The sequence below is a fragment of the Hylaeus anthracinus genome, unplaced genomic scaffold (assembly GCF_026225885.1).
Source record: "Hylaeus anthracinus isolate JK02 unplaced genomic scaffold, UHH_iyHylAnth1.0_haploid 11994, whole genome shotgun sequence".
Taxonomy (NCBI): Eukaryota; Metazoa; Arthropoda; class Insecta; order Hymenoptera; family Colletidae; genus Hylaeus; species Hylaeus anthracinus.
In genome coordinates, this window is record NW_026534341.1 from 1,068,755 (window position 1) to 1,094,295 (window position 25,541).

Consider the following 25,541-nt stretch of genomic DNA (forward strand, 5'->3'; position numbering starts at 1 on the left):
TGATAAACTTATCATATTAGCTACTACATTGTAGTATTGTAAAGCAAAGAGTCGAATTAATTATGCATGTGAATTATACTGATACTAATAATTCGAGCTCCTCGTAAGAAATCTGTGTAGGACGTGGCTGGTGAAAATACAGCATTTAGCGGGCACTTGATATGCAACATACATCTCGTTTTGGGATTTTGCGTTGCATAACAGTTTACTAGCGCCATCGAACAGAAAGACATTTGAAGTACGTAGTCGACGATATATAGAATTATCAAACTCAGACGAGCTAGACGGTATTGAAATAACCGGTAGTGGTTGCATTAACGCTGTCGTTCACTGCCGTTTGCTGCTGATAGACCGTTTCATTTTTGACCCCCTTTATATCAGAAAGTAAAGTAACTACAAAAAAGTTATGATGCAAGCTAATTTTTGGAACTTGGTCACCACCTCTGTCAGAGTAAGTTTTTCAGAAAAATATCACGGATATAATCATGATCGCGTATCGTACCATTCATTTCGGACTCGGATTTCGTAACATTTTGAAGGACAAACTATTTTGCCACACACTATGTCGTATAACATGTCTATTCTCTCTTGTCGTAATTTCTTCGTTTCACTGAAATGCTTGTCAAACTTTCCCAACGATCAAAGCGGTTATTTTAGTTTATTGTTACACGTAAAAGCACGGTCCTTTCGATTCATTGGTTATGTCACCTTCGTTCTATTCTTTAAGTAGATATGTAGTGATATTGCATAGATGGTGGAAGATGAATAAATTCTTTTTCGAGTAATAGATTCCTCGTATTTTTGTTTCCACCAGCCGATATGCGTCAAGCGAGTCATACCAGGCTTGACAGCTGCACAGCAACGTATGTACTCTAGCACAGTAGAAGCGGATCTTGTAGTAATCGGCGGAGGACCCGGTGGTTATGTAGCATCGATTAAAGCTGCACAGTTAGGAATGAAAACAGTTTGCGTAGAAAAAGAAGAAACTTTAGGTGGCACTTGTCTCAACGTTGGATGCATTCCATCGAAATCTCTTTTAAATAATTCGCATTACTATCACATGGCACATAGCGGAGACTTACAAAATCGTGGTATTATAGGTATATATCTTAAATTTCCTATGATATTTTATCATTGTCTAGAAACAACTAATCAACTTCTGCTTTCTTATCTTAGTTCAAAATGTTCAACTTAATCTCGATAAAGTGATGGAACAAAAGCGTAACGTGGTGAAAGCTTTGACCAGTGGTATCGCTGGACTTTTTAAGAAGAATAAAGTCGAATGGGTTAAGGGCCATGGAAAAATTACTGGTAAAAACCAGGTGACCGCGCTTGGTCCGGATGGGTCAGTGTTAAGCACAATTAATACTAAAAACATTATAATTGCAACTGGCAGTGAAGTCTCGCCGTTTCCTGGTATAGAAATCGATGAGAAACAGGTAGTCTCCTCTACGGGAGCGTTATCACTCAGTCAAGTTCCTAAGAGACTCATAGTAATCGGCGCTGGAGTTATTGGTCTGGAACTAGGCTCTGTTTGGCAAAGGTGAATATCTAAGTAAGACCATTATTGTGACATTCTTCGTTCTTACATTTGATCTTTGTATTAGGTTGGGCTCCGAAGTAACCGCAATCGAATTTATGCCAACTATCGGCGGAGCAGGTATCGACGGTGAAGTTAGTCAGACGCTACAAAAAGTTTTAAGCAAACAGGGCGTCGGTTTCAAATTAGGTACTAAAGTTACTGCCGCCAAAAAATCAGGCAACGAAATTGTAGTTTCCGTTGAAAATGCAAAAGATCCTAGTAAAAAGGAGGATCTGCCGTGCGATGTTCTTTTAGTTTGCGTTGGTAGAAGGCCGTACACGAAAAATTTAGGTCTAGAAGATTTGGGAATCGAAAGGGACGAAAAGGGCAGGATCCCTGTTAATAACAGATTTCAAACAGTGGTACCTTCGTAAGTAGAAGCTACTTTACCGAATCTTGTGCTAGTTTATGTAATACTGAAAATTAAATTATCATCGCATCATCTAGAATATTTGCAATCGGAGATTGCATTCACGGGCCAATGTTGGCTCACAAGGCGGAAGAAGAGGGTGTTATTACGGTTGAGGGCATTACCGGAGGTATTCGATAGATCTTGAAATGTTTCGTTCGTAACATGGAAAAATGATATCGATCGCGATAATACATTATCTTCAGGTGCCGTTCATATCGATTACAATTGCGTTCCCAGCGTAATATATACACATCCCGAAGTTGGTTGGGTAGGCAAAACGGAAGAAGACTTAAAGAAGGAAGGTATCGACTACAAAATTGGCAAATTCCCGCATTTGGCGAATTCCAGAGCAAAGACGAATATGGAGACGGATGGCTTCGTTAAAGTTTTAGCCGATAAGAGTACGGATAAAATATTAGGTGTCCACATGATCGGTTCAGTTGCCGGTGAACTCATCAACGAGGCTGTCCTCGCTATGGAATACGGAGCAAGCGCGGAAGACGTCGCGAGAACGTGTCACGCACATCCGGTAAGTACCCGAACGAAATTTGATCGAGCTCGATATATGTATATAAACGATACATGATTTTATTATTATTTTAAGACGTGCGCCGAGGCTTTGAAGGAAGCTAATTTAGCTGCGTCTTTCGGTAAACCTATTAATTTCTAAATACCTTCACGAAGAATTCAAGAATCAAGAAATCTGCGTACTTTGACTCGTCGTAGCTTCGATCTAGTCTACGCCCCAACGTTACGTTGCGTTATACGTTTAGCGCGCGAGTTTCGTCATCGGTTAATAACATAAGAAAAAAAGTTGTAAATAAAAGTATAAGGCAATTTATCAAAGTATCACTTCTTTTATATTAGGTTTACCTTTGTTTTGTGATTATTGTATTTATTATAAATAAATTAATGTTCCATTACAAAAGCGTTCGAAAGTACGACATTGATTTTTGTAAAGCCGTATAAGCTCCCGATTAACGAAACTATTCACCGTGGAGAAAGATAAGTTTTTCTATATACGCGTTATCGATGTTTTTTTGCTCTATCTCACAAGTCGCGTTTCGATTACAAGATTTGAAATTTAGTACCCTATGCCCAATACGAACGATAAGTAGAATCATACCTGTACGATTCGTTTCAAAAGAACGTTAATTACATAGTATTTGACGTCACGGTTTCGTTTAATTCTGCTTGTAAAGAACAAGGAAGAAAATCCCTTTATCGTCGCAGGAAAGATAATTTTGATAAGTTGTAGGAGAAAAACGAATAGAATCTTGCCGGAACTAGGCACGGTCCTGATGAGCACGTGACCGGCGCAGCAGCGGCAGCGTTGCCGACAGTCGGCCGCGGCTCGTCGCAGCCAACGGCAACGTTGCTCGGCGCGCAGAGAAACAGAGCCTCAAGGGTGGCACTTGTACGGCAACACACACCCTATGTTTGTGTTTTCGAATTTTTCGTGATACCGAGAGAGTGGTTCGTGACAATTTGGCAAGGCATGTAGCGCCGTCGTCGAGCCGCTCGAGATGTGGACGACCACGAAAACGACCAAGTACGGCGTCGGTGAGTTCTCGTAGGCGTTCGTTCCTTCCAATATTCGTTCTCTCGCGACGAACGCGTGCGGCATCGACCCTGTGGATCTGTCAAACTCGACGCTTTCTATCCGCGTGATTCCTACGCGATATTCACTCTTCGAGGATGTCAGGAATCCACCTTGACGCGACAACATCGCGTATAGCTAACGATCGGTAGATACGGTGCTCGTCGTGTACCGGAAATCCTTGTGTCAATGATTTTAACGAGCGTCTTGAGATCTTTCGGCTGCACGCCGCTTAATACGCTCTGGCTGTGATGCTGCCGCCCGGAAACGTCGTCGTGTCGTGTGACCGTATGCGTGCGCGTGTGATTCGACTCACCCATTCATGCATTGATCGTGCAAGAGTAACAGCAACTAAGAGTCCCATAAAAAGCGAACAACGCCGGACCGACTTGCCATTAGCTTCTGGATTTCGCACAGTCCAAAGGACATCGTATCGATACACGCATATACTTACCAAACGAAATTGACACCAAATATTCCACGATACTTATCGATGCGCGCGGTTTGCGTCGGAACCGGAAGGTCCAAGATTCCTCTTGTTTTTTCCTCCAAAAACACCAAACTTCTCGCCTTAATCTCGTTACGCGTTGTTTGATGATCCTTTAAAAACGAAGCGTATCTCGTTCTGGAGCATTCTAAATTACATCCGTTTTAAGTCTGTTTTGGCTGACTGTCTCGCTACCACTACACGCGCGCATCGGCCACTTCGCGTAAACTTTTTTGCGCCACTGTCCGTGTTTACCGGGGACGGATGTACGATCTTTGACGAGCCGGAGGAATTCCTCCAACTATTGTTTTCTTTATAAGGTGACGCTACAACGATCGCCTACGTACACGATTCGTTAATATTCGTTAAACGTTACTTTCGACAACCTCGTGGAATATTTTTAAAAATATTTACGAAGGTATCGGGATACGATTCGTTCGACTGTAATTGTCGTTAACTTTCATTCCGAAATTTCGCTCGAAATATCTCGCCGTATCGTACGTGCGAGATTTGCATGAGAAAGGGAGTCGAAAAGCTAGAGGAACGTTGGAAAAGAATAATAGACGATAACGGAAATTAAATTATCGATCCGTGTAGCATCTCCTATCAAAGGAAGAAAGGACTCTACGTTCGATGGAACATATTTCGTCCAATGTATTTTAAAGAGTCGCATACATCTTGTTTGCTGGTTTCTATTTATCTTTCGCGCTTCTCGACGAACAAAGGAGTAAATATTATAGAATATCTGCGAAATCTGGAACAAACTAAGAAACAAATCGTTTATTCGTTGCTTGAAACTCTTATCCTGATAAGTATTTCGTCCGTGATAGAACGTCTGATCGGATTCAAAGTTTCCGACGGAAAACATTGTGTCACGAAAGCGACCAACCTTCGACTTTGAATTACGTTCTTGCACAAGTTTCGCGATTAAAGGCCACGTTGTTGCATTCCGAACTTGTGCGTTGCGATTCTTGTGGAGTCATCGCGAATTTCTTTCCATTGAACTCGTTCGATTGCTTTGTTACGATTAAGCGATCCATGGGAAACAACGTCTCCGCAATTCCGCGGAGCGTCGGGCAGGATTGCGTACCGGTGCAAATTTTGCCTTGCAAATAAACCTGATCGCCGTTATCTTGCGTCGCCGCGCAAAATGGTCTCGGAAATCAGTCTCAGGAATGATTCACGGTAATTTGAAAGTCTCGCGGACCGTTCGCCGAGCAACAAAAGACGCAACCGTGTCGTTTTCTTATCCAAGTTTGCGCGAAGCAACACGTCGAAGACGAAGCCATGCTTCCGGTTCCAATTTCTTTCGACCGTTATCTTTGCGCGTCTCTATTCTCTTCGCGATAGCTAGGTGTGTTCATTGTTTCGTATCGTTGAGGCAACACCAGCATCTCGTAAACTCGTCGAATACATCAAGAACTTTGTAAGCGAGCATAAGTACACTCGCAGCGCGTACCATGGCGGATATAGCGTGTCAATAAAGCTATTTCGGCGCGACGAACCTGCGTCCGCGACGTGATTAAACCATAATCTTCCAATCTATCTGTCCACGGTGTTATCTGCGCGGCCCTATTCCCGCGTATTATTTGTTTCGTCCATTACCGACTCTCGAATTGCTGTCGGTTGTCGCAGAACTTGCCGAATCTCGAACACTCGGCCGATGTTTCGTCACCCTCTGCCCACGCTTCTTTTCTGCGTTGCAGTTGCCATTGACCTATCTACGTGTCAACGCGACCAGCGCTTCCGATAGCGGTACAGCTTCCCTTTGGGTCCCGTTTTCCTGTTCGTCGATCGTTCCCTTTTCTTTTCATCGACTGCGAACTAGAAAGAAAAACGAGCACGACAGCGTTTCTAAATATTAATTTCCCTGTTCAACTTCTTTTTCCGCGATCAAAGTCCTCGCGTCGCGTAGATTCTTTATGCCACGGAGAAACATCCTTCCGATCGATGTCAATTAATCCGACCCGACTCGAGCAGCGTCCGTATATCGCGCACGGATTAACAATTACTCGACCTTTAAGGAACAGTTCTTTAGAAAATCTAATCACTTATCGCGAACGTGTGACGGGAGCTCTGATAATTACGCCGGACGGCAATCTTTTGCAAATTATCTTCAAGGATGCTCTCGAACTCTTTTGTTGCTTCAGTTTTTTATATTCTATTATATATCCGACGCTGCACTCTTGTTATATATTTTCCTGGCGATGTTCTTCGCATATCTATTCCAAGTACTCCGTATCGATATTTCAAGGTGTACGACGCTTAGGGTTGTTCATTCTAGCCTCGAGATGGGAATTCTACTTTGCGACGGAAACTCGCACGAACAGGGTGACGTTCGATCGGTAGCAGGCGATGGAACGATTTCAGATGTCATTGTTTACGGTTTCTTCGGGGTCCATCCCTGCTTTTGTGCCAGGCACCCCCGAGGCATTACAGCCCTCCCGTCGTTAGGTCGCGAGGCATTTCCACGCGGACGAAAACCACCGCGTGTGCGTTCTTCTATAGGGCGACCAAAAAATTACGATCGTCTTTTCTCGCGAAACGATGGATTTTCGTTTTTCTCCAGGTAGAGAAAATTGAAAATTCGTCGCGGGAGATGTTCTCGGTGGTATCCCGGGATTACGAACGGAGTCCAGCTCGATCGGAAGCCGGATAAAACATAAACATATATCTACGAGATATCTCGTGCGACGCGGCATTCTTCGCATAAGCGTGATCGATCGCGTAATCGCACTTTAAAGAAAGGGCCGGATGCGCGTTTGCATGCCATTATCGCGATCATGCAACGTTGTATAGCGAAGAAAGTCGATAAGCCACGGTCGTTTACCGCATATCAGCTCCGATCTCGTTTACTCGTTCATTTATGCACGCACTCGCGCACGCACGCACGCGTTCACTTTCCGCGATAGCTACCGCTTTTCGCTTTCCACTCGTCTTCCTCTTCTCCGCGCGAACAGAAAACGAATATCTCTTCGGCGAACGTCGACCGACACTTTTTCCTTTTTCGGTTTCGCTCATCCGCCAATTTCTTTTTGTTTCGTTACTCTGGAAACTGTGTCGGAGGTTACGGTTCGTTCGCCACGTTCGACCGAATATACGAGCAACGAGCGTCGATACTCCCTCGCCGATGCCGGGAGACCGAAATTCCGTGGCCAACGAGTCAGGAACTCGGAGTCACCCGGCTATGCCGCGCGCGAATTCCTCCTCGCGTAAGCTAGTCACCCTTTGCGATATCGAATAAACTTCCAAACCGTCAATTACGCATTCGCTCGATTTTTACCAACGATCGAGTAAACGATCGTTTGGTCTCCGAAATCGTACGTGCTCCAGCCAAGGAAATTTTGTTGGCAATCGTTGAGACAGCAAATCAGATTTCCACGGACGCGTTAAAATGTTTCATCTGGTACGGTTGCCAAGAAAACAGCCTACGCGTTTCAGCGTATCGATCGTGGACCGGAGGAGAAAGGTCGGTAGATGTTCGGTTTTCGATAGGGGGTGTCCCCGAATTATCGAGCACACCCCGTACATTTACGGTACGCGCGCGGGAAAGCCAACATAAGCGGAACGCCTGCGAGATACGGGGAGAGAGCCGTAATTTCCCCGTGTCTGTCGCACCGACGAAATATCCGCTCCCCTATCGCGAATGTTTTACACGAGAGAAAGGGAGTTATCGATTTAATTCTCCGGGAAAACCGTAGGGGCTTTCGCCGCGAAGCTTTCGTCGTCTGGCTTTGTTCGGGTCCGTTGGCGTCGAGCGACGTCGAACATTTGCAACGAGTAGGTAATTTTTCGTTCGATCGGTCAACCGATTCGTGGGTCGGAAAACTTGGCGAACAACGCCGACAAGCGGCACGAAATTAACGAGACTCCGTTGGCTGTATCTGCGAGCGTGTTTCGACGGAATGGTAGTGGGCGGATAAACGCGTAATACGCATTCCGTGGTTGGGTTCCGAAACGCGCGAGACGTTTCCACGCGGAGCGAAGAGAGCCGGAGACGCGCGCGCCGGCTCATTCGAATGCGTCTCGCGTACGTTTCTCCACTGGAGGACCGGAAGCTGGCTCGTCGCGCGTGCATCGTTACGCGTATCCGGTGCCCCCGAGTTCGTTTATCGAGGCCTGACACTTCCACGAAAAGACAAGCACCGAACCTTTTTCTCCGTCTTCACTCTCCCTCTCTCTCTCTCTCTCTCTCTCTCTCTCTCTCTCTCTCCCTCTCTCTCTCTCTCTCTCTCTCTCTCTCTCTCTCTCTCTCTCTCTCTCTCTCGAGATAATGCAATTCTCTTTTCATCTTTGATGAAACAATTCGAGTCGAAACGTGTACAATCATCCTCGGCTATTATTATCGTAGAGGACTGATTTTTGCTAGTATCCGTTGATCTAAAACAGTGGCGTTCTATGTTTTTTCGCAGCCGTGTACAATTGGCGAGGCGACACACGGTATGGGCTCCCGTTGGAAATCGGCGAGACCGTGCAGATTCTGGAAGAGTGCGCAGGTAATGGAACGAGCGAACATCGGCAGTTTCGAACGCGGAATTCCGAGCCGCAGCGAGCTGAATCGATCTCGGTGTTTGTTGCAGGATGGTACAGGGGCTTTTCGACCAAGAATCGCACGGTGAAAGGGATCTTCCCGAGTTCTTACATACACCTGAAACCTTGCAAGATCGAGAACGAAGGTCTGTTCGAGTCGGTGATACCTCTGGAGGATCCGGTGGTCCGAGAAGTCACCCTCGTTCTCCGGGAATGGGGTGGTATTTGGAAGAGGCTCTACGTGGTGAGTGTGCTCTTTGGGCGCGTCGCGATGCCCCTTGTCGTCTGGCTCCGGCTCTTTTCCGCGACGGCGGATAAATGGTTCGTCGTTTCGCGACATACTTTCTCGCTACGAACAACGCGGTCCCGAGGAACGGAAGGGAACCGACCGTCGGGGCTCGTTTCAAGAGTGAATTTTTAATCACCCAGAGTCTCGTGCGCTCCACTGCGCGCGATTATGCGCTGGAAGTACCGTGAAAGCATTAAGTCATAGTCGCGAAGAATTAATTCATAGTCGCGAGGATTTCTCGTCGACGCGCGACGCGACAGGGAGAAAATTAGAGGAGAGACGAATATCGCGGCGGAGTACCCTCCTCTTTGACGAGATGACTCGCGCTCGCGAGGGAACCGAAGCATTCTTCGCTTTGGAAGAATCAATTTTCGAGGGCCGACTTATCGTTTCGCGGACGATCGAACTTCGTGTCTGCTCGTAGCACGATTTCTCGCTGGTACTTGCGCGTACTTTGATACTAATTAGAGATGTTTCCGGTTCCTCGTCCTAACCCAGGAACGAGAAGACTACAAATTCAACACGCTGCGGAAGGTGATGAGAGAGCTGTTGGAATGGCGGCGACAACTATTGGCTGGCACCCTGACGACCGATCAGACGCGGGAACTGAAGCTGCGTATCATCAACAAGGTCGACTGGGGAAATCGGTGAGTTCGTATTGAGAACGATAACTCGATTCGCTCGAATAACCTATATGTATACACCGACAACGTCGTATAGAAAGAGTATATTTTATTTCTACGATAGTTTGTTTCTTCTATCTTTCTCTTCTTTCCCATTTACATCTAACGTTGCACGTGTTAGCAGTCTTTGTCTTGACTCCGGTGCGATCGTTACAAATGAGCATTTTATTTTTACTTTTTTTTTTTCTTTTCTTTAAACACCTTTAAAGGTTCTAAATTCTAAAGTAGTCGATGTATCCTACGAAGAAGGCACATTGCGAACAATCGTTACGTAACTATATCATCCGTCTCGTTCGTCTTAAGCTAAGTCTATCTTAATATATCACTTGAAACGCGACTAATAGTAGTAATATAACGAATCGTACGTACTACAAAAAAGAAAACTACGGAATAGTTATAGAGTTATCATTGTCGTAGTATTGTCATTATTTTCTTAGCGGCAGCATCGTGACATTCTTTCGAACGATCTGAGAAAGCATGGAACGCGAGCAACGAGTTCCATGCCGATAAACACGCGTTACCAGCGTTATTATGCTTCGTTTTGGAAACCCTTCGTTTTCGCAAGCTTCTCGAGACGACGAGAAATTATCGAGACACGCTAACGTCAAGCTAGGAGCTTCTCTTCAACGTAACCGTCGCAACTTTAGAAACGAAACTCGACGTCGCGATGCGGGTAAACCAGTATGCAATCGAGTATTACCAAAGTAAAAAAAAAAAAAAATTATACCCATCGACGTACAGTCCTGATTTATGAAAATAATCGAATCGAGTCTTTCGCGGATAACGATTACAACGTTTTAGGCGATTCAAACGAAACCGCGAATTTACGAAACTTTCGTCCATTCGAATTTAATTTCAAGATCGTTCCAAACTCGCTTCCGATACGACGAGAACGTCTATACATTTTCTACTACTTCGCAACGACCTATATCGACGAATATTGCTGCGGACAATTGGGAATGTCCTCGAATATAATCCTTACGATGAGATTTCCTTTACGCTAAATATTTCTGCAAAACGTAACATTCTTCGCTCAAACGATAATTGCACCAATTACACGCAGACATCGACTCGTACGTAATCGCGAACAATTTGTAATTCAACAACGACAGATTCAAACGTGGCCACGTCGATAATTGTGGTATGCGTCGAACGGTAGCAAATATCGTTGGTTCGTTGATACGTTGGAGAAAAGAATGGCAAGAACTTTGCACCTTTGCGCGCGTATCTTTTTAACGACGAGTCGGAATGGCCGGTGATAGCGCAAATCTATCTCGCGAAACCAAAGGTGCGCGACCACCCTCGGTGTTATCACAATACGGAAGGGTAAAAGACGGAGAGTGCGATCGAACGGGCCCACGGAGATTAGATCTCGGTGTCCTTGGCGTACTTTTCGATCTCCGGGTAAATGGGTGACATCTCCAGGGTGCTGGGCGCCGAAGGCACGGACGCGGGCGACGCTCCGCTCGCGGATCCGAGAGGCATGTGACGGCACAGCTCGTCGAGCACTTCGTTGAACATCATCACGTTCATGTTTTGGCCCAGCAGATGAAGCAACAGGAAATCGCCGACCTGAAAATTTACATAACGATAAAACAACGAGCGCATAAGCGTCGCGACGTGTACCGAATATCGTCCACGCGCGGTTCTTCTTCTTTTTCGGGAGTTTCAAGCTTCGTCAATCGACGCGTTTACCTGTGTTTCTCTGATGAGCGCGCTGACGCCAGCGGCCGTACCGAATTTGAATCGTTTCCTAAGTATCGTCTCCCGCGTGCTGGGCAGTAGAACCACGGCCATGCTGTAGAGCAAAGCGACACCGGACAGCGCTGCCAGGAGGATGAACCAGAACCACAAAAAGATGTAAATCTTCTCGTTGAGAATGTTCAGAGCGAGGACGCAGAGGGCGTCCAACTTCTGGATGGTCCCGGAAGAACCGAACTTGTGGAAGGTGCACTTGGTGACGCGAGGAAAGACCTCGACCATGGGATCGCTGCGTTGCTCCTGGTTCATGCTACTGAACTTCAACACGTCGGTGCCGTAAGTCAAGAACGCGCCGCCCAGGAACGAGTCGATGAAAAATATGTTTCCCACCTGAAACAAACACGTATCAACGATTTTTGTTGGAAACGAAATAGATTCGTGGCTTGCACGGTATCGCACGTTCGCCCGAGAAACAAACGCGGCAAAGTCGTGAGCGTTATTAAAGGCTCACGGTTTTACGACCGGTTCGTAAACGGGAACAACGCTTTATCTCCGATAACCACCTACCACGTTAACGAAGTTGAGAGCCTCGCAGAAGAAGTAGCCGGCCGCGTAGGTGTTGTGCAGGTGCATCGTGTCCGCGATGTACTTGACCAGTCGTTGGGCCTTGGCCTGTCGTTCGGGCTTGTTATCGACCATAACACCCCTCATGCCCTCGGATATCATTCTGACCTTGCCCTCTTCCCACTGCTTCCATATCCAGTGCGGTATGTAGAATAGAACACCTTGGAAGAACAGCATGAAGGGCACCCACTGATAATACGAGTGATACCTCTTCTCGCCGAGATCGGTACCCAATCCGGGATGAGCCACGTGGGTACCCACAGGCTTACCGACGTTGCGTGGCAGAGTGAACGTGTACGTGATCCAACAGTACGTGTTTATCACGTTGTCCTCTACCCCTCCGTCGCTCAGACAATTTATCGGGTCGCCTGCAAACATTTTAAACGTTATTCCGTTAGCCGTTAGCCATTCGGATGCTCGTCGTGTTAGCCTCGAGTGGGTTTCATCCACAAAGAGGGAAACGAATCGATATTCCAAAGTTTGCCTGGAACAAAGATCCGAGAACCGATGATATTCGTTCGTCGGATCGTTTCGCACGCTTCGTAATCTTTGTAGAAAAACACCGAGCGAGAACGGCGAATCGAGTTCTGAAAAAGTTACGGTACCGAAACGGATGGTAGCACGTGTCGCACAGAAGGAAACGTGGCTCCCACGTTTACTTTCGCTTGCCTAAACACGACGGTTATCAACGGACATTGTATCGTAAATTGACCTCGTTAAACGAGCTGCGTTTTATCGGTTCGATTACAAACACGACCACGCGTTAGATTATGCAACGAACGTCGTATCCATCCGACTAGGATGGAACGCGTCGTTCGGCACAGCTGGTGAATAGATTGTGTCACGGGGCTGTTGTAGACTTTCGCAAATCGCGAGACTGCGCGACGATAAACCCCAACCGAGAACAAAACATTGCTTTAGGATTCGATGTAACTCACCTATCTAGATCTATCAGTTGCGAAACAATTTTTCTCGGCTGACTCACCGATCCTCTATCGAACGATCGAACCGATACAAAAGAATTAGTTGCCTCTCCGGGGTTACTATTTTGATCGAAGCCGTTGTATTTACAAACGCGCTATCTTTTTCTTTCGGAAAAAGGAGAATAGTGGAACGGTTCTCGCTACGATGCTTTATTGTAGTCGCTGGACGACAACCGATAAGCTCGTCGTAAATGGGAAAACGATAGACGCGTTGCGCCGTAGGAAATCTCATCTCGAGGCCTCCTGCGGCCTAAGCGAGCAGATGTAACGTTACGTCTGCCCGATAAATAAGCACGAGTCCTCGAAACGAGACACCGCGTTGCTATACCGTAATCACTACCGTCTGCGCCCCACGTTGCATTTATGCAATCGTCAATAGATCTCTGACCCAGTACCGTCCGCGCGTACGTCATCTAAGAGGATCATTTTTCCTCGTTAATTCGCCCATGGAAGAGATAATAGCAACGGACGAGAATAAACAATCGTTCGAGCCGAGTCGTTAGGTACCGTTTCTTCGTACAAGGAATCTTTTCCGACGACCGAAGCGAAACGGAAACTCGAAGAGAAAGTCGTTCGGGCTTACCTATGAGATTATTGGCGGACACGATGATGCAACAAGCGAATAGAATCGCGGAGGTAATCCTGTAGTGGGCCCTGAAGATCATGTTGTCGATTATCGCCTTGTCCACGAGGTATCGCACCTTGACGAACCCGGCCACAGCCGAGACCAATCCAAACACCGCCATCGCGTCCCTCGATCAAGGAACCCCTGCGAACAACCAAATGATAAATTCATCTTACGCGCGCGCCAGCGTCGTCGTTGCCGATCGGCCAGGTGTACGGACTACGGATTGATGGATGCGCGCGCGTACGCTCACAGAGATGACAGCCGAGATTAGAGTAATTAGCCCGGGAAATTAACGCTCGTTTCGCTGGGAAATCGCTGCTCTTGGCGACTCGGTGGATCCGCATTTCTCGGATGCGCGCAATCAACTGCCGTACCCACGGTTCGCTATCGAGATCGAGACACCGAAACCGAAACCGTGTTTGTCGCAAACATGACCGCCAACCCACGATCATTTACATTCCCGTCGTGTAAGTTGCGCGATAAGTCAATGCACTTATCGGCGAGTCGGGAGAAGGCTGACGTAGACGTCTACCGCGGTTGCGTGTCGCTTAACGACACGCGCGTGCGATGCGGATCTTAGCTTTTTAATCGGTTAGCGTCTCGTCGCCCGCCTCGCGACACCTCTGTAATTAGCGATAATAACAGGCTCTATAAATTTCATCGCTGCGCGCGATTACGAAAGGCCTCGGCCTACCGCCCCGGTCTGGGAATTCGTTTCGTTGTCGACGAATCGTACCAATCCCGACGTACCGAGTTACATCGAATCAGAGCGAGAAATCGTGGGCGGGAATTTAACGCGCGGTCCGTCGAGAATAACATCGAGAGAAGGGAAAAACCAGAGTCGTCGAGACAACCCGAGCGCGATCGGATCGGATCGGGATTTCGCGTTTCCGGTTGCTCGAGGAGTTTCTTCGCGGAACACCGGTAGTAACCTTGGTGGTAGTAACAGCCGGAAACGGCAGATGTACGGAGGATCGATACAGAGAGGCCCGTCGCGTCGCTGGCACGACCACGCTCTTCGGAGCTCGCCGATTGTTCTCACGGCGAAACAAAAGCCCCGGCCAAGAATGGCTGCTCCGCGCGTCGCACGGATTTCTGTTCGACGCGGCGTTGCTCCGAAAACACGCGCCTTTTCGACGGAGTACGACAAAGTATAGACAAAAAAGATCTCATTTACCGCGAACGTCGAACGAAAGGAACGAGAGATCGTTCGGACCCGAGGTGCGCATTTCGCACATATTATTTCGTTCAAGTTTTCTAGTTCGCGGTAACCGTAGTCGGTGGAACGCCAAGAGCATAGGATGCGAGCTTGTAAACTGAAATAGCCGAGTTGTTGTAGGTCGTTAGAAGTTTATTAGTTAATTAACTGGACGGTGGATGGGGCGCGTGCCGTTACAGAGGGTCAATCTCCAAGTACGTGGGACTGTCGACGTGGAACGTGCACACAGAGTTCCTCTTCTTCTTTGCGTTCTCGTGACGCAACGATTCGTCGAATCTGTACCCTGTCGAAACGGAGTCGTCGAGAGATGATATTCGACGCGGTTTGCGCGTGGTTTTAGCACGCGTTTCTCTCGAGTCTTTGTGGAATCTAGCCATTTGCACGGGACGCGAGGATGGGTCGGCTATAAGATTACCAAACTGCGACTGCAGTTAGAATTTCGCTGCGTTTCTTTTCCACGGAACACCGGTTGCGAGCGGTTGCGAGCGCGAAACATATTCGCGAGGGGATCGCGTGTAATTTCAGAGGTCCGTGTCTGTCGTGCGGTCGCTTCATCGTAACCGATGATTTAAAACGATCTAAAGTTTCCGCTGGAAACGCGTATCGTTTTCCACCTCTCAGCGGTTGCTTTCTTTAATTCAGCTTTTCGATCATCTTTGCACGCTCCTCTTTCAACTAGCGACAGACGTTACCTTATCTCTCCGCGCTCGACGATGCGATACTCTCGTCGTATGTAATTATTTGTCCGAATACTGGCCCCTATCGAAATTTATCCGTACCTGTTCAATTTCCCGTGACAACGGTTTCACGAGGTCTTTGCTACACGTTTCTACGAAACGCTCTCGGTTAACGAGCGTACGAGTCAAACCAGTTACTCGACTGTTTCTTGAGAAACGCGAGAAGGGGACCGCGGAGAGTATCGCGGGAGTGGATATCGACGACTCGAGAAGAGTCGACGCGACGCTTTCTACAGCCAACTCGGACGATTGCTCCAACCGCTATTGGAACGGTCCATTAGTCCTCATCAAGAACGTCTTCCCCCTTTGGCGCTCCTCGTGTTTCTCCGCCTGGAAGGCGGTTTCGTGACACCTCGTAGGTTCGGTCGATGCAAAACGAAACGTTAGACGGTGTACTATTTACAAGACCTAACGAAGAATCGGTTTCTATCGTATGTAGCACGTTTCTCGCTAGCCATCGATGATCGTCCCGGTTCCTGGCCGCGCAGGTAATCGCCAGGTATTATCGAGTTTCGATTTTCAAACACAGACTGGAATTCTGCGCAACCGCGAGACACGGCGGTTTTTCAGCGGGTTTGACTCTGGCGACCGCAACGCACACCGATCTTCTCTACACGAATCGCTCCTATCGGGTTACGGATGCTGAGAACAGGCTTGGAATTGCGCGACCCGAGTACGCCCCGATCGATTCCTTATTCGGCCAAGTCCCGCGAGCACGATCGATTTTGCGCGGTTCCAAGATCGAACTTTCAGCAAATTTCGCTTTCGATTCGATCTACGCGCGCAAAGTATATACCGCGCGAAATTAGTACACGCGAACCGCGATACACCGGCCACGCGAAACGAAAATTCCAGCTGCCGCCTGATTTGTGCGACAATACGCCGGAGAAGCTAACGAAGGATAAATGCCGACTGCAAACCAAAGCGTTAAGTACCAGCAAGATTTACGCGCTCTCCGATTTTCCAGTTCCTAACTCGAGGATAATCGAAACGAGGTCTAGAATTCGTACCTCTAACCAGTTACGGTTAAACGCTACTTTTTCTTAGTTCAGATTTATTCTCGCCGAGTGACGCGCACGGTGATGCAGAAATAATTCCAAGGAAAGGAATATAAGCGCGTTGGAATCGTTCTTTCGTTCTACGTACTCGTCGCGTTCGTAAAGCAGGAAAAAGGTTCACCTTTGATACGTACGTTCGCGTCTGGGCAACGTTCGATTGATTTGTACGCGCGAGAAAAAGTTGCAAAACGCGGCAACATTTGTACTTGACCCAGATGCAACTTTCAACCCACAGTTTCGTTTCAAGCAAGGAATTCGCTGCGCTCTCGCGTTCGGCATCGAGAAGTACTCGGGCCGTGCGAATCGCTGCTTAGGCGATATCCATAAGGGGATACTTGTTCTGAGAACCGGGATAAAGAAACCAGCGAGCAGTGTTTGCGTTGGAGGAACCCACCACCCGCCTCGTTCCGCAAACTTTGCGCAACGTCCGCGTGATTTCGGTAGACGAGGCGCGTTCTAGAAGAACGTCGCAGCCCGGGAGACCGAGAACTCGTCGAGAACCGATCCGTGACTTTGGTAGGTGGAACGTGTTCGACTGTCGATCGGGAGCAATGCACGGTACGCGAGCGTGTAACTCGTACGTGCTCGAGACTCGAATCGATTCTCGGTGCGGCAATTTTTCCCGGACTCGCTCGTAGGAAAGTCGGTGGGAATAAACGGCGTTCGATGCCGGAGTGGCATCGAGAAACGCGGCCGCGAGAGCAGCGGGTTATGAAACAGCCCGAAATGCCATTTAGCCGGCCAATGTTCCCGCGAACGCAGACTCCGTTCCGTAATTTATTCCATGCCGGCGAGCTGCGTGCTCGGCCCGAGAGAAAACTATATTAAACGTTTATCGAGATTTAAGAGGGTCGGGAAGAGCTACGGGAACTCTCGTGCATTTTCATCGACTCGAATAGATCGCACGATCGCAGGCCTCGATCGAATAGAGTTCCGTCCCGCGATGTTGATTCGACACCGCACCTATATTCGACGTAAAGGCTATTTTCCAAAATTACCGATGAAACTTTCGATAAACACGGATCCAAATGTCGTCTGTTCAAGCCTGGACAGCGTAAGAGACTTTCTCGGGCGTCTATCTACGACTTGTCGTGCGAGTCGTTGGGTCAACCAGAATAAACGCGATACCGATGTTACGTACGTGTACCGATCACGTTTAGAAACAGTCACTGAAAATGTATTTACTTTTGTTTCTTCGGAAGAAAAAAAAATCAAACACTTTCACGGGACCATACCGCATACGTCTCGGCACGTTGCGCGCATCGTAGGATCGGGCCGTTGATCCCTTGGTTACGATCACGAATTCCACTCACGAAATTAGTCGTTATCGCCTGCACGACGACGAACAACCGAGTTAACGGTCTTGGTTGGAAACCCACGAGGAAGACACGCGCGTAGGTAGCGCGTGGACATTTTTTCCAGACGACGTTGAGTCGAGAGTCCGGCGACTCTCCGCGGAAAGGGGATTCACAGTTAGGTGGGTCGCGTTTGCGGCAACCGTCCGAAGCCAGCAAACGAGACGCGCGTCTCGGGATGGATTGTTTTTAATAATCGTTGCGTACGGACATGGTAAGAACATGGTTCTCGTCCATTCACGATGCACGCGGACTGCACGGAAACACGGCAACTCTTTAAGCGTGACGAATCGTACGATAAACTCACCGTGTCGTCCGTAGGGCAAACTTTTCTCTCCCGGTGTGCATACATCTATCTCTTCGCGATATTGCTTCTCCTCGCTCCCGACCTTTGTAAATACTTAGCCTCGAGGACAAGGAAAGAACCGAGTCCGACGAACACATTTTTCGAAGATTACACTTGCCCGGAACGACGATAGCGAGCAAAATATACCTCTCGTTTCATCCCGTGGATCGTATCTCGCGTATCGCGGACGAACAATGCCGTCCGAGTGAAGGGCACTCGCGTCGTCGTCGAGTGAAAGGTGAACGCCGATGCGATTTTACGCTATCGATGGACGAAATACGAGCCAAACGAGACTCGACGCTGAATCGTAAATACATTTATACGCGATGCTGCGTCGCCGCGCGTTCAATGATTGCGCGACACGTGAAACGTTTTCCAACGAGACAACTACGAGGATGAGACAAAGTGTTCGATAGCGATGCGAGTCGACGAGTAATAGACAAACGGAAGACGACGCGATCGCGTCGTTCGTAGGTCGAAGAGCTGGCTTAATTTAGTCATACTTTTTACCACGTCGCCCAACCAGCCTCCGGAAGTAGGAGTATATAATATCTTCCGAGAGTTTCATGAATCACGTTAAAACATCGTCCGCCTCCAGAAGCGAAAAGGAGAAAGGATCGTGAAACGGGAATACTACGCTTGCTAAGGTCCGCGCGTTGCATGTACGCGGTCATTCGCACACCCACGCAGAATTTTACACTGTGCGCGTACGGACACGAGCAAACATCCACGAGAGAAGGAGACCGCGACAAGCGTATTGCATTTCGTGGCACATCATCCTCGGGAACAGTTGCGTACACCGAGACTATCGGATGGAGCGCACGCGGTGCAGCTTCCTCTGCCTCTTTACGGCGTATGGACGCGAACACTGCGCGTAAAACGCGTACAATAATATACCTAGTTTGACGACGTTTCTAAAGGGACGAGATACACGAATCGATGTTCGACATCCGTGTCCTCGAACGAGCTAAAGTTCCCTCCAGTTTGTGAAATCGTCCTTTGGGATACGAAGATATCGTCGATCAGAGTTTCTATTTGTTTGTTACAGGGTGATCGAGTAACTTTGAATACCGCGGTGAAACGTTCGAAATTACAAGTACCGGGAACAGTGGATCGAACGATCGGTTGGTCCTCCGGGATTTACATTCCGGACAAACCAGTTCCAACGACAAGCGTGCGGGACACTCCGCGTAAAACGTGCAGCCGTGGCTTTTAACGTGGCCTGTGTCGCGTTCCGAACGGGGTTAAGAGCTAAGAGTTAAGAGTTAAGAGCTTGTCCGCCGCCGATGGTATTTTTCATCGAATCTCGAGGTCGAGGAACCGCAAAGAATCGCGACCGTTGTTTTGCTCGACGAGAGCAACCAACGTTGAATCGAATTTCACGTAAAAACATACGTTCGTGCTGTACTACGATGGAATTTACCGAAACATCGTAAACAGAGCCGAGGTTCGCTTTCGTGCGTCGAGCGTGTCATCTTTTGTTTACGTTTCGTAGGTTAAGCTACCGCTGAGAGCATTCTTCCAAAGTATAGCAACGAAAGACGGACGATAAGAATCCTTCGTGGGCCACGGGGGTCAATTTCATCTTAAACGCGCTTAAAGACATGGCTCGCGGTCTATGCAAAGTTTGAGCTACTCGCCGAACGAATGCGAGAAACCGAGGGACACGACGTTTTATTCGTTCCTTCGGGACAATCCCTTGGAAACGGTGTTTTCATTATCTCCGACAAACTTTCGGTGAACGTGGTTAAACTCGGAGCTCGTAGGTACACACAGTGGTCCGTTGCCACACCCTCGAATGAATAGATAATAGAGGATACTGGGTGTCCCACAATTTCGGTTCGTTTAATAGAGAGGAATCGCAGAGCCTTATGTTTCGAAACGTCCTGTACTCTAAAACAATCGTACGCGGATGCGAGAACCTTTTCCTTTCTTATCGGAATTTTATCTCGGTGGTGCTCACGCCTAATTCTCTGGACACCGTTTACCATTGACCTGGCATTTACGGGTTTCGTTCTCGAAAGCGTTTCGCTGACACGGTCTCTTTCCTTGGAACGATCGAGCATTCATCATCGGTGGCATTGGCTGCGCAATGAGATTTTATCTCGAAGAATTTGTAATTAAACGATTTATAGAACGGCTGAGCAATTGAGGTCTAACGGACGACCTTAATAAAACGCGTGCAACTCGGTCGGTCGGTGTAGCAAAGGGTACGGTAACGCGCGCGGCACGTGTTCGTAGGAGAAACTCGGTCTCGTCGGTACATAAGGTTATCGCAAATTTACGCATTTTAGCCGATTCACGTTGTAAACACATGGCCGTAAACATATCGAGGTTAGGTCACGCGTGTCCCGTGCGTCGATTCATGGGTCACCGTTGCGGACATAACGGCGCCTTCGGAGCATTTTTTATGACTCTTTCGAGATAAGACCATTATCGATGTCATTGTCCTGTGAAACAGCGCGAACAACGCCGTCCACCGACAAGTTTAACCACTGTACAACGTTGTAGTGTCGCAACGGGAATTCGGAAAAAAGAAATGATCGCGAACTTTATGTGGACAGTACCTTTGATGAATCAGCACAGCCGGCTGAAAACTCGTTTCCGAAATCCACGCCAGAGAAGCAACTAGATTCGTTCGATTCCGTTGTTTTGTTTTCCCACGAGCCAATTGCTGCGCGTTGACCACGCGCTTATTGGTCGACAGGCTTGTTTCTTCCTGCGAGGCGTCGTTTTCTTCGAAATCTCGCGGACCGGGCCGTGATGTGGCTGGCTTCTTTTTCTCGTGTTCAACGGTCGATGATCGATGCGCGTAACCGATCAACCACCAAGTACCGCACCTCGCGTGAACTCACCTTTTCGCTCGAATCCGATCGGCTCGAATTCGTTTCGAGCCTCGTTAACGCGACCGAAGCGCGAGAGAGGAAGGATAAGAGCAATCAACGCGTCGTCGCGGTCGTGTCGAGAGTTCTCGTTCTCCCCCTCCTTTTCCCTCCGACGCGGTCGACGCGCAAACGAATATTTTCGAGGAGAATTTCGAGGTTCCGGGTGAAGCCGCGTAACGCATCGACGACGGGGCCCGGCGAACGAACGGCGACTGAACCGAGAGAGTCAGGGACTCGTTCCGGGCCCCACTACTACCCCGCCATCTTGTGCTCGCCGTCGGGCGAGTTTCGAGCGTGGGGGCGACTCTATCAGGTGCGTATAGTCGCCTCTAGAAATCACCAACGCGACCACGATTCGCTGTGAATATACTCTTGCACCGTGTTCTCTTCTTCCTCGCCTTCGAGTCCCCCTCGTTTTCACCAATCTTCCGCACAAAAATACGTGTATCCGCTTCGAGACCTTTTGCGATCAAGAATCGCGATTATTCGTTTTTTAAATACATATATATATCGAAAGACCAATATCGCACTTGTCTGGGTGCCTCGAAAAGTTCGAGAAGCACAAGTACGGAGTATTCGTACTCGGCTCGTCGCGTCGAATGATACGTGGAAAGCCGCCATTTCCTGAAGCAACCCGTTTCGTACGAGTCGAACTCGGAATTTTTGATTCGTATCGTGTGTCTGTAAAGAACAACCGCAGCCACCCGGCACCATAGCCGAACAGAGAGAACCGTGTGCTTCTTTCTCTCCGTCCGTAGAGCTCAAGGTTTTCAGCTCGGTGAATACGCGGTAACCATGCCGGGAACCTGTTCTACCTGCGAGAAGAGGCTCGCTTCGGCTCTTTAAAGCCTCTCCTCGTGCTCCTCCCCTTGCGTTCCCCTTTCTCTGTTCCTTCTTCGATTTTTGACATCGAAAGAAAGGCTCCGAATTCGACGAGAGCACGCATTCGAACATTTTTTACTTTCCCTGGACTGCCCCGTCAGTCGGAGCGTATTTCGACCATGTCTCGTAGCTTATTCGTACAGGTACGCGAATAACGGTTCCGTGCAACGACTCCCTGGACTTTGTTCGTCCGTTGTCGTTTCTCGGCAACTTTGACGTCGAGGATCGTGCCGACGGTAGACAGAGTTTCGGGAGACCGAGCGTCGACGAGAAATAAATCATTCCGGCGACGGTGTTTCGTATATTTAATTACCACGTGCCAGCGGTGGTGGTTAACTTACTTCCCAGTTAGGCGTGTATCGGGCAAACGGCAACATTTATTACCTACGTCGCGGTAATTATTATTATTTCTAATGAGCGTGCCTCGCGGCTCCGCCTCGCGTGCACTGCCCTCTGCGCGTCTCCCTTTCTCCCGGCGCGACGCCTTGTCCCTTAACCTTCTGTTCCTTTCTTCGTCGTTCATTCTTCGACGGCGTTTTGCTTCCTTGTTCGGGTAACGCGGTGGTACGGGATGAAACTTCTGACTGCATAACCGCGCCGGGGTCCACCGTTTCAGGGTTTCCCAATCGCCTTCCGAGCCTCCGAACTCGACGACCGCACGATTGCGTTAGCGTCGCGTCGCGTGCACGTTTCACCGCGAAATATTTTTTATTCTGAATCTAACGGATCGCGCGTGTCGTCGAAACCGTCGAGGACAATTCGATCTCGTTGTGTTGCAATCCGTCGATTTTAATACGTAAGCGCGGGCGAAACTCCAACTCGGAAAACACGAGAAGGGGAGCCAAGAAGCTTTTTCCCGCGAGAAGCTGAGAAGATATGTCTCCGAGCCAAATTTACGTTTACGTTAGCCGGAAAAGCGTTTGCAAAAGCTGTTCGAAAAAGGTTCCCGAAGGTTGGGAAACGCTGGCCGCACTCCCCGCAAGGTAGTCCCTTTCTTTTTGCGTTCGGCTCGGCGTAGCACGGTGCCCGGCGTTGTTCTACTCGGGCCCAGGGCTGTACGATGAGAGGTAGCGCGTTCACCAGCGAGAAGAAAACGAGCCTAGGTAGAGGGGAGTTTCATGATACGCTGCTACCGATGCGCTATTACCTTGGTGAAAGAAATTTAATGAATGGCGGCGATCGTCGAACTTAATAAGCGTACACCTGGCAACAGCGTCGGCGTCGAGGGTTCTCCGTGCCCCTTTTCGAGCGGAACTCGTGTTTTCATCCTCCCCCTCGGTCTCTTAAAAATCGAAAAAAAAAAAAAAAAAACGAAAACGCCAATGAAACGGTTTCAACGACCAAAGTCATGCCTTTGGCTGGAATTGAATTCGGCTTACGAATAAGATCGAGATAGAATGTTATTCGTGTTCCGGTTTGGAAAAATCGTTCTCGGATCGAAAAGAGTTTGCTACGTCTGAAAATTTCAGCATCGTTCTCACGTAGCGGCGGAACGGCCACGTTCGCGACCGTCAACGACGAAAAACCGAAAGGTACGCGGCTAATCACGCTTAATCGGTCGTCATTTGATCTAATTGAGATCGTGGGGGCTCGAGGATTTGTCCCTGACATCTATTGCTGCTACCACTACCACGAGCTCTGTCCTCTGGCCGAGCCGAACGCAGCGGCGAACTGCAACTGCACTCCGGGAGTGCAGCGACGAGTCGACGCGGCGGAGCGCGTCGGTGGAGGTGAGAATACGTGCACGGTTTTCGTGCTCGTGAGCGAGTACTCTACCGCGAACCAGACTCGACGTTCGTCTTCCCACGAACCCTTTGCCGTACGTACGAGTCTTGTTACTCGTTCCGGGATCAGGAAACACTCCTATTAAGGCCGTTTTACACGCTCGCGTGAAACCACGCCGCAACGGACGGACGTACACTGCCATGGATTTTACTTGCTCGCGATGAATCGTACGATTACGCGATCGCAAACGTACACTCTAGTTCGTTCCGGTCTTTTTAGGTAATCCTCGCTGTACCCGACGCCAGAGACGGGCAATACTTTTTACCAGCTGTGCTCTACGCGGCGTTTCTCGCACGCCGTAATTCTCTGTTTGATCAACGAAAAGCTCCACCGTTCGTATACGAGCGGCACAGGAGCCGACTCGTTGATATGCAAAGCATCTTTTCTCAATCGGAGCGTGCCTCGTCAACCGTTATAAATTGCTCGGAACGAAGGCCAAACTCGACGCGTATGTGCGTACCCGACGGTCCATGAAGGCCCTTACACGAGTCCTGACGTACGTGATCGCTGAATCGACCGTTCGATTCGGACGAAAATACTCGAGAGGACGCCACGGCTAACGTTTCGTCACGGCCGACTCTCGTTTCAACGATTTCGGTAGGCCTTCTTAGGAAATCCAGAAAGAACGGGAAAACGATCCAACTCGAAGCAACGAAGAATAACGCGGTGTATAAAGATATCGCGAAGAACGGTGCAAAGCGAACAAAGGCTGATAATCGATTGTCAGTTCGAAGCAGAAACCGGGGAACAAGACTCGAGGCAGCGCCGGCGTAATTACAGCGTTTAAAGCTACCGAATGCTTACCGAATTCCGCCAAGGATGCTTCTCGGGTGAAACGTTGACGGCCGGAAAAAGGAATATCTAAACGAAGCCTCTCGACGAAGCTCGATGAGGGTGAGCTTGCAGGGTTGGTTTACGGAGACGGAGAGGAACGTCAAAGATCCTCGCGAATTCGTCATCCGGAGGGACGAGGCAACGGAGGAGAAGGCAGCGAAAGAGGAAGGCTAGAGGTTGGTGCTCGCGGTGAACCGAACCTGGTCGCTGGCCAGCGAATATATCCGATATCTTTGGAATGGAACATAGGTCCCGACGACGCGACGCGGCGGACATTGCCTGTACCTGTCTCCACGCATCGAACTCTGCCTGCTCACCTGCATTCCATCAACAGGGGCCCGAGGGGGGACCTTCTCGGGACTCTCAGGACCGTACCGCGTCCTCGGGTCGTGAAACGGTCTCTCGAAAACTTACGGAAACCAACAACATCGAACTTTTCATTTTTCAAAAAACCACGAACAAACCGGTGTTTCGATTCGAAATTGCCGGACCGCTCTCTCGAATCGTCGGACGCGGCGAAACATTTGGCACAGCCGTATGCGACGAGTTCGCGAGGGCGTAGGACGATACTCTGAATTGGCAAGATCGGTGACGTGGCTTAGTAGAGGATAGAGAGACGACGAGAAGGATGCGAAAACCAAGAGCAACGCCCGCCCTCTCACGTATCGCTTAATTCTCCCGATTCGGCCGAAAATCCGCTGGAAATCCACGGTTCGTCCCGGTTCGAGAATATTTGTATCGACGATAAAACGAGATCGAAACTTCGCCATGCGGTATTTTGGAATCGATCGCGAGAAACGATTACGATAATCGCGAGAGATATACCGGTTGGGAGTTGGAGCGCGTTCCGAAGGGGTTCCCTTACGCGTTAGCTTTGGTAGACCATCGAATGATTTTCTGCGAGCGAAAACGCGCTTTTGA

The 25,541-nt window shown here is 48.8% G+C and overlaps 3 protein-coding genes across 5 annotated transcripts in view; 2 read left to right on the forward strand and 1 right to left on the reverse strand.

Annotated features, from left to right (window-relative positions):
* The first annotated feature begins 218 nt into the window (after positions 1 to 218).
* On the forward strand, positions 219 to 2,922 carry LOC128888983 (dihydrolipoyl dehydrogenase, mitochondrial). The gene is made up of 7 exons (XM_054146232.1): positions 219 to 451; positions 815 to 1,100; positions 1,177 to 1,543; positions 1,608 to 1,952; positions 2,030 to 2,121; positions 2,198 to 2,523; positions 2,599 to 2,922. The coding sequence occupies exons 1-7, from the start codon at positions 407 to 409 to the stop codon at positions 2,662 to 2,664; spliced, it is 1,527 nt and encodes a 508-aa protein (XP_054002207.1). The 5' UTR covers positions 219 to 406; the 3' UTR covers positions 2,665 to 2,922.
* Positions 2,923 to 3,341: 419 nt separating this feature from the next.
* Positions 3,342 to 25,541, forward strand: part of LOC128888967 (dedicator of cytokinesis protein 3) — a 30,712-nt gene continuing 8,512 nt past the window's right edge. For both annotated transcript variants that reach the window (XM_054146205.1, XM_054146206.1), the window contains exons 1-4: positions 3,342 to 3,557; positions 8,494 to 8,577; positions 8,662 to 8,855; positions 9,399 to 9,547. In XM_054146205.1, coding sequence (XP_054002180.1) covers positions 3,521 to 3,557; positions 8,494 to 8,577; positions 8,662 to 8,855; positions 9,399 to 9,547 — 464 coding nt within the window. In that variant the 5' untranslated portion in view covers positions 3,342 to 3,520. The remainder of the gene's footprint in view (positions 3,558 to 8,493; positions 8,578 to 8,661; positions 8,856 to 9,398; positions 9,548 to 25,541) is intronic.
* On the reverse strand, positions 9,747 to 21,375 carry LOC128888991 (innexin inx3). Of its 2 annotated transcripts, none has more exons than XM_054146244.1 (5): positions 20,802 to 21,375; positions 13,475 to 13,660; positions 11,852 to 12,276; positions 11,279 to 11,674; positions 9,747 to 11,155 (listed from the first exon to the last, which is right to left on the reverse strand). In XM_054146244.1, exons 2-5 carry the CDS (start codon positions 13,635 to 13,637, stop codon positions 10,949 to 10,951), a joined length of 1,191 nt encoding a protein of 396 aa, XP_054002219.1. In that variant the 5' UTR covers positions 13,638 to 13,660; positions 20,802 to 21,375; the 3' UTR covers positions 9,747 to 10,948. The 2 variants fall into 2 exon arrangements, with proteins under 2 accessions (XP_054002219.1, XP_054002220.1); XM_054146245.1 differs by lacking the exon at positions 20,802 to 21,375 and adding an exon at positions 13,737 to 13,757.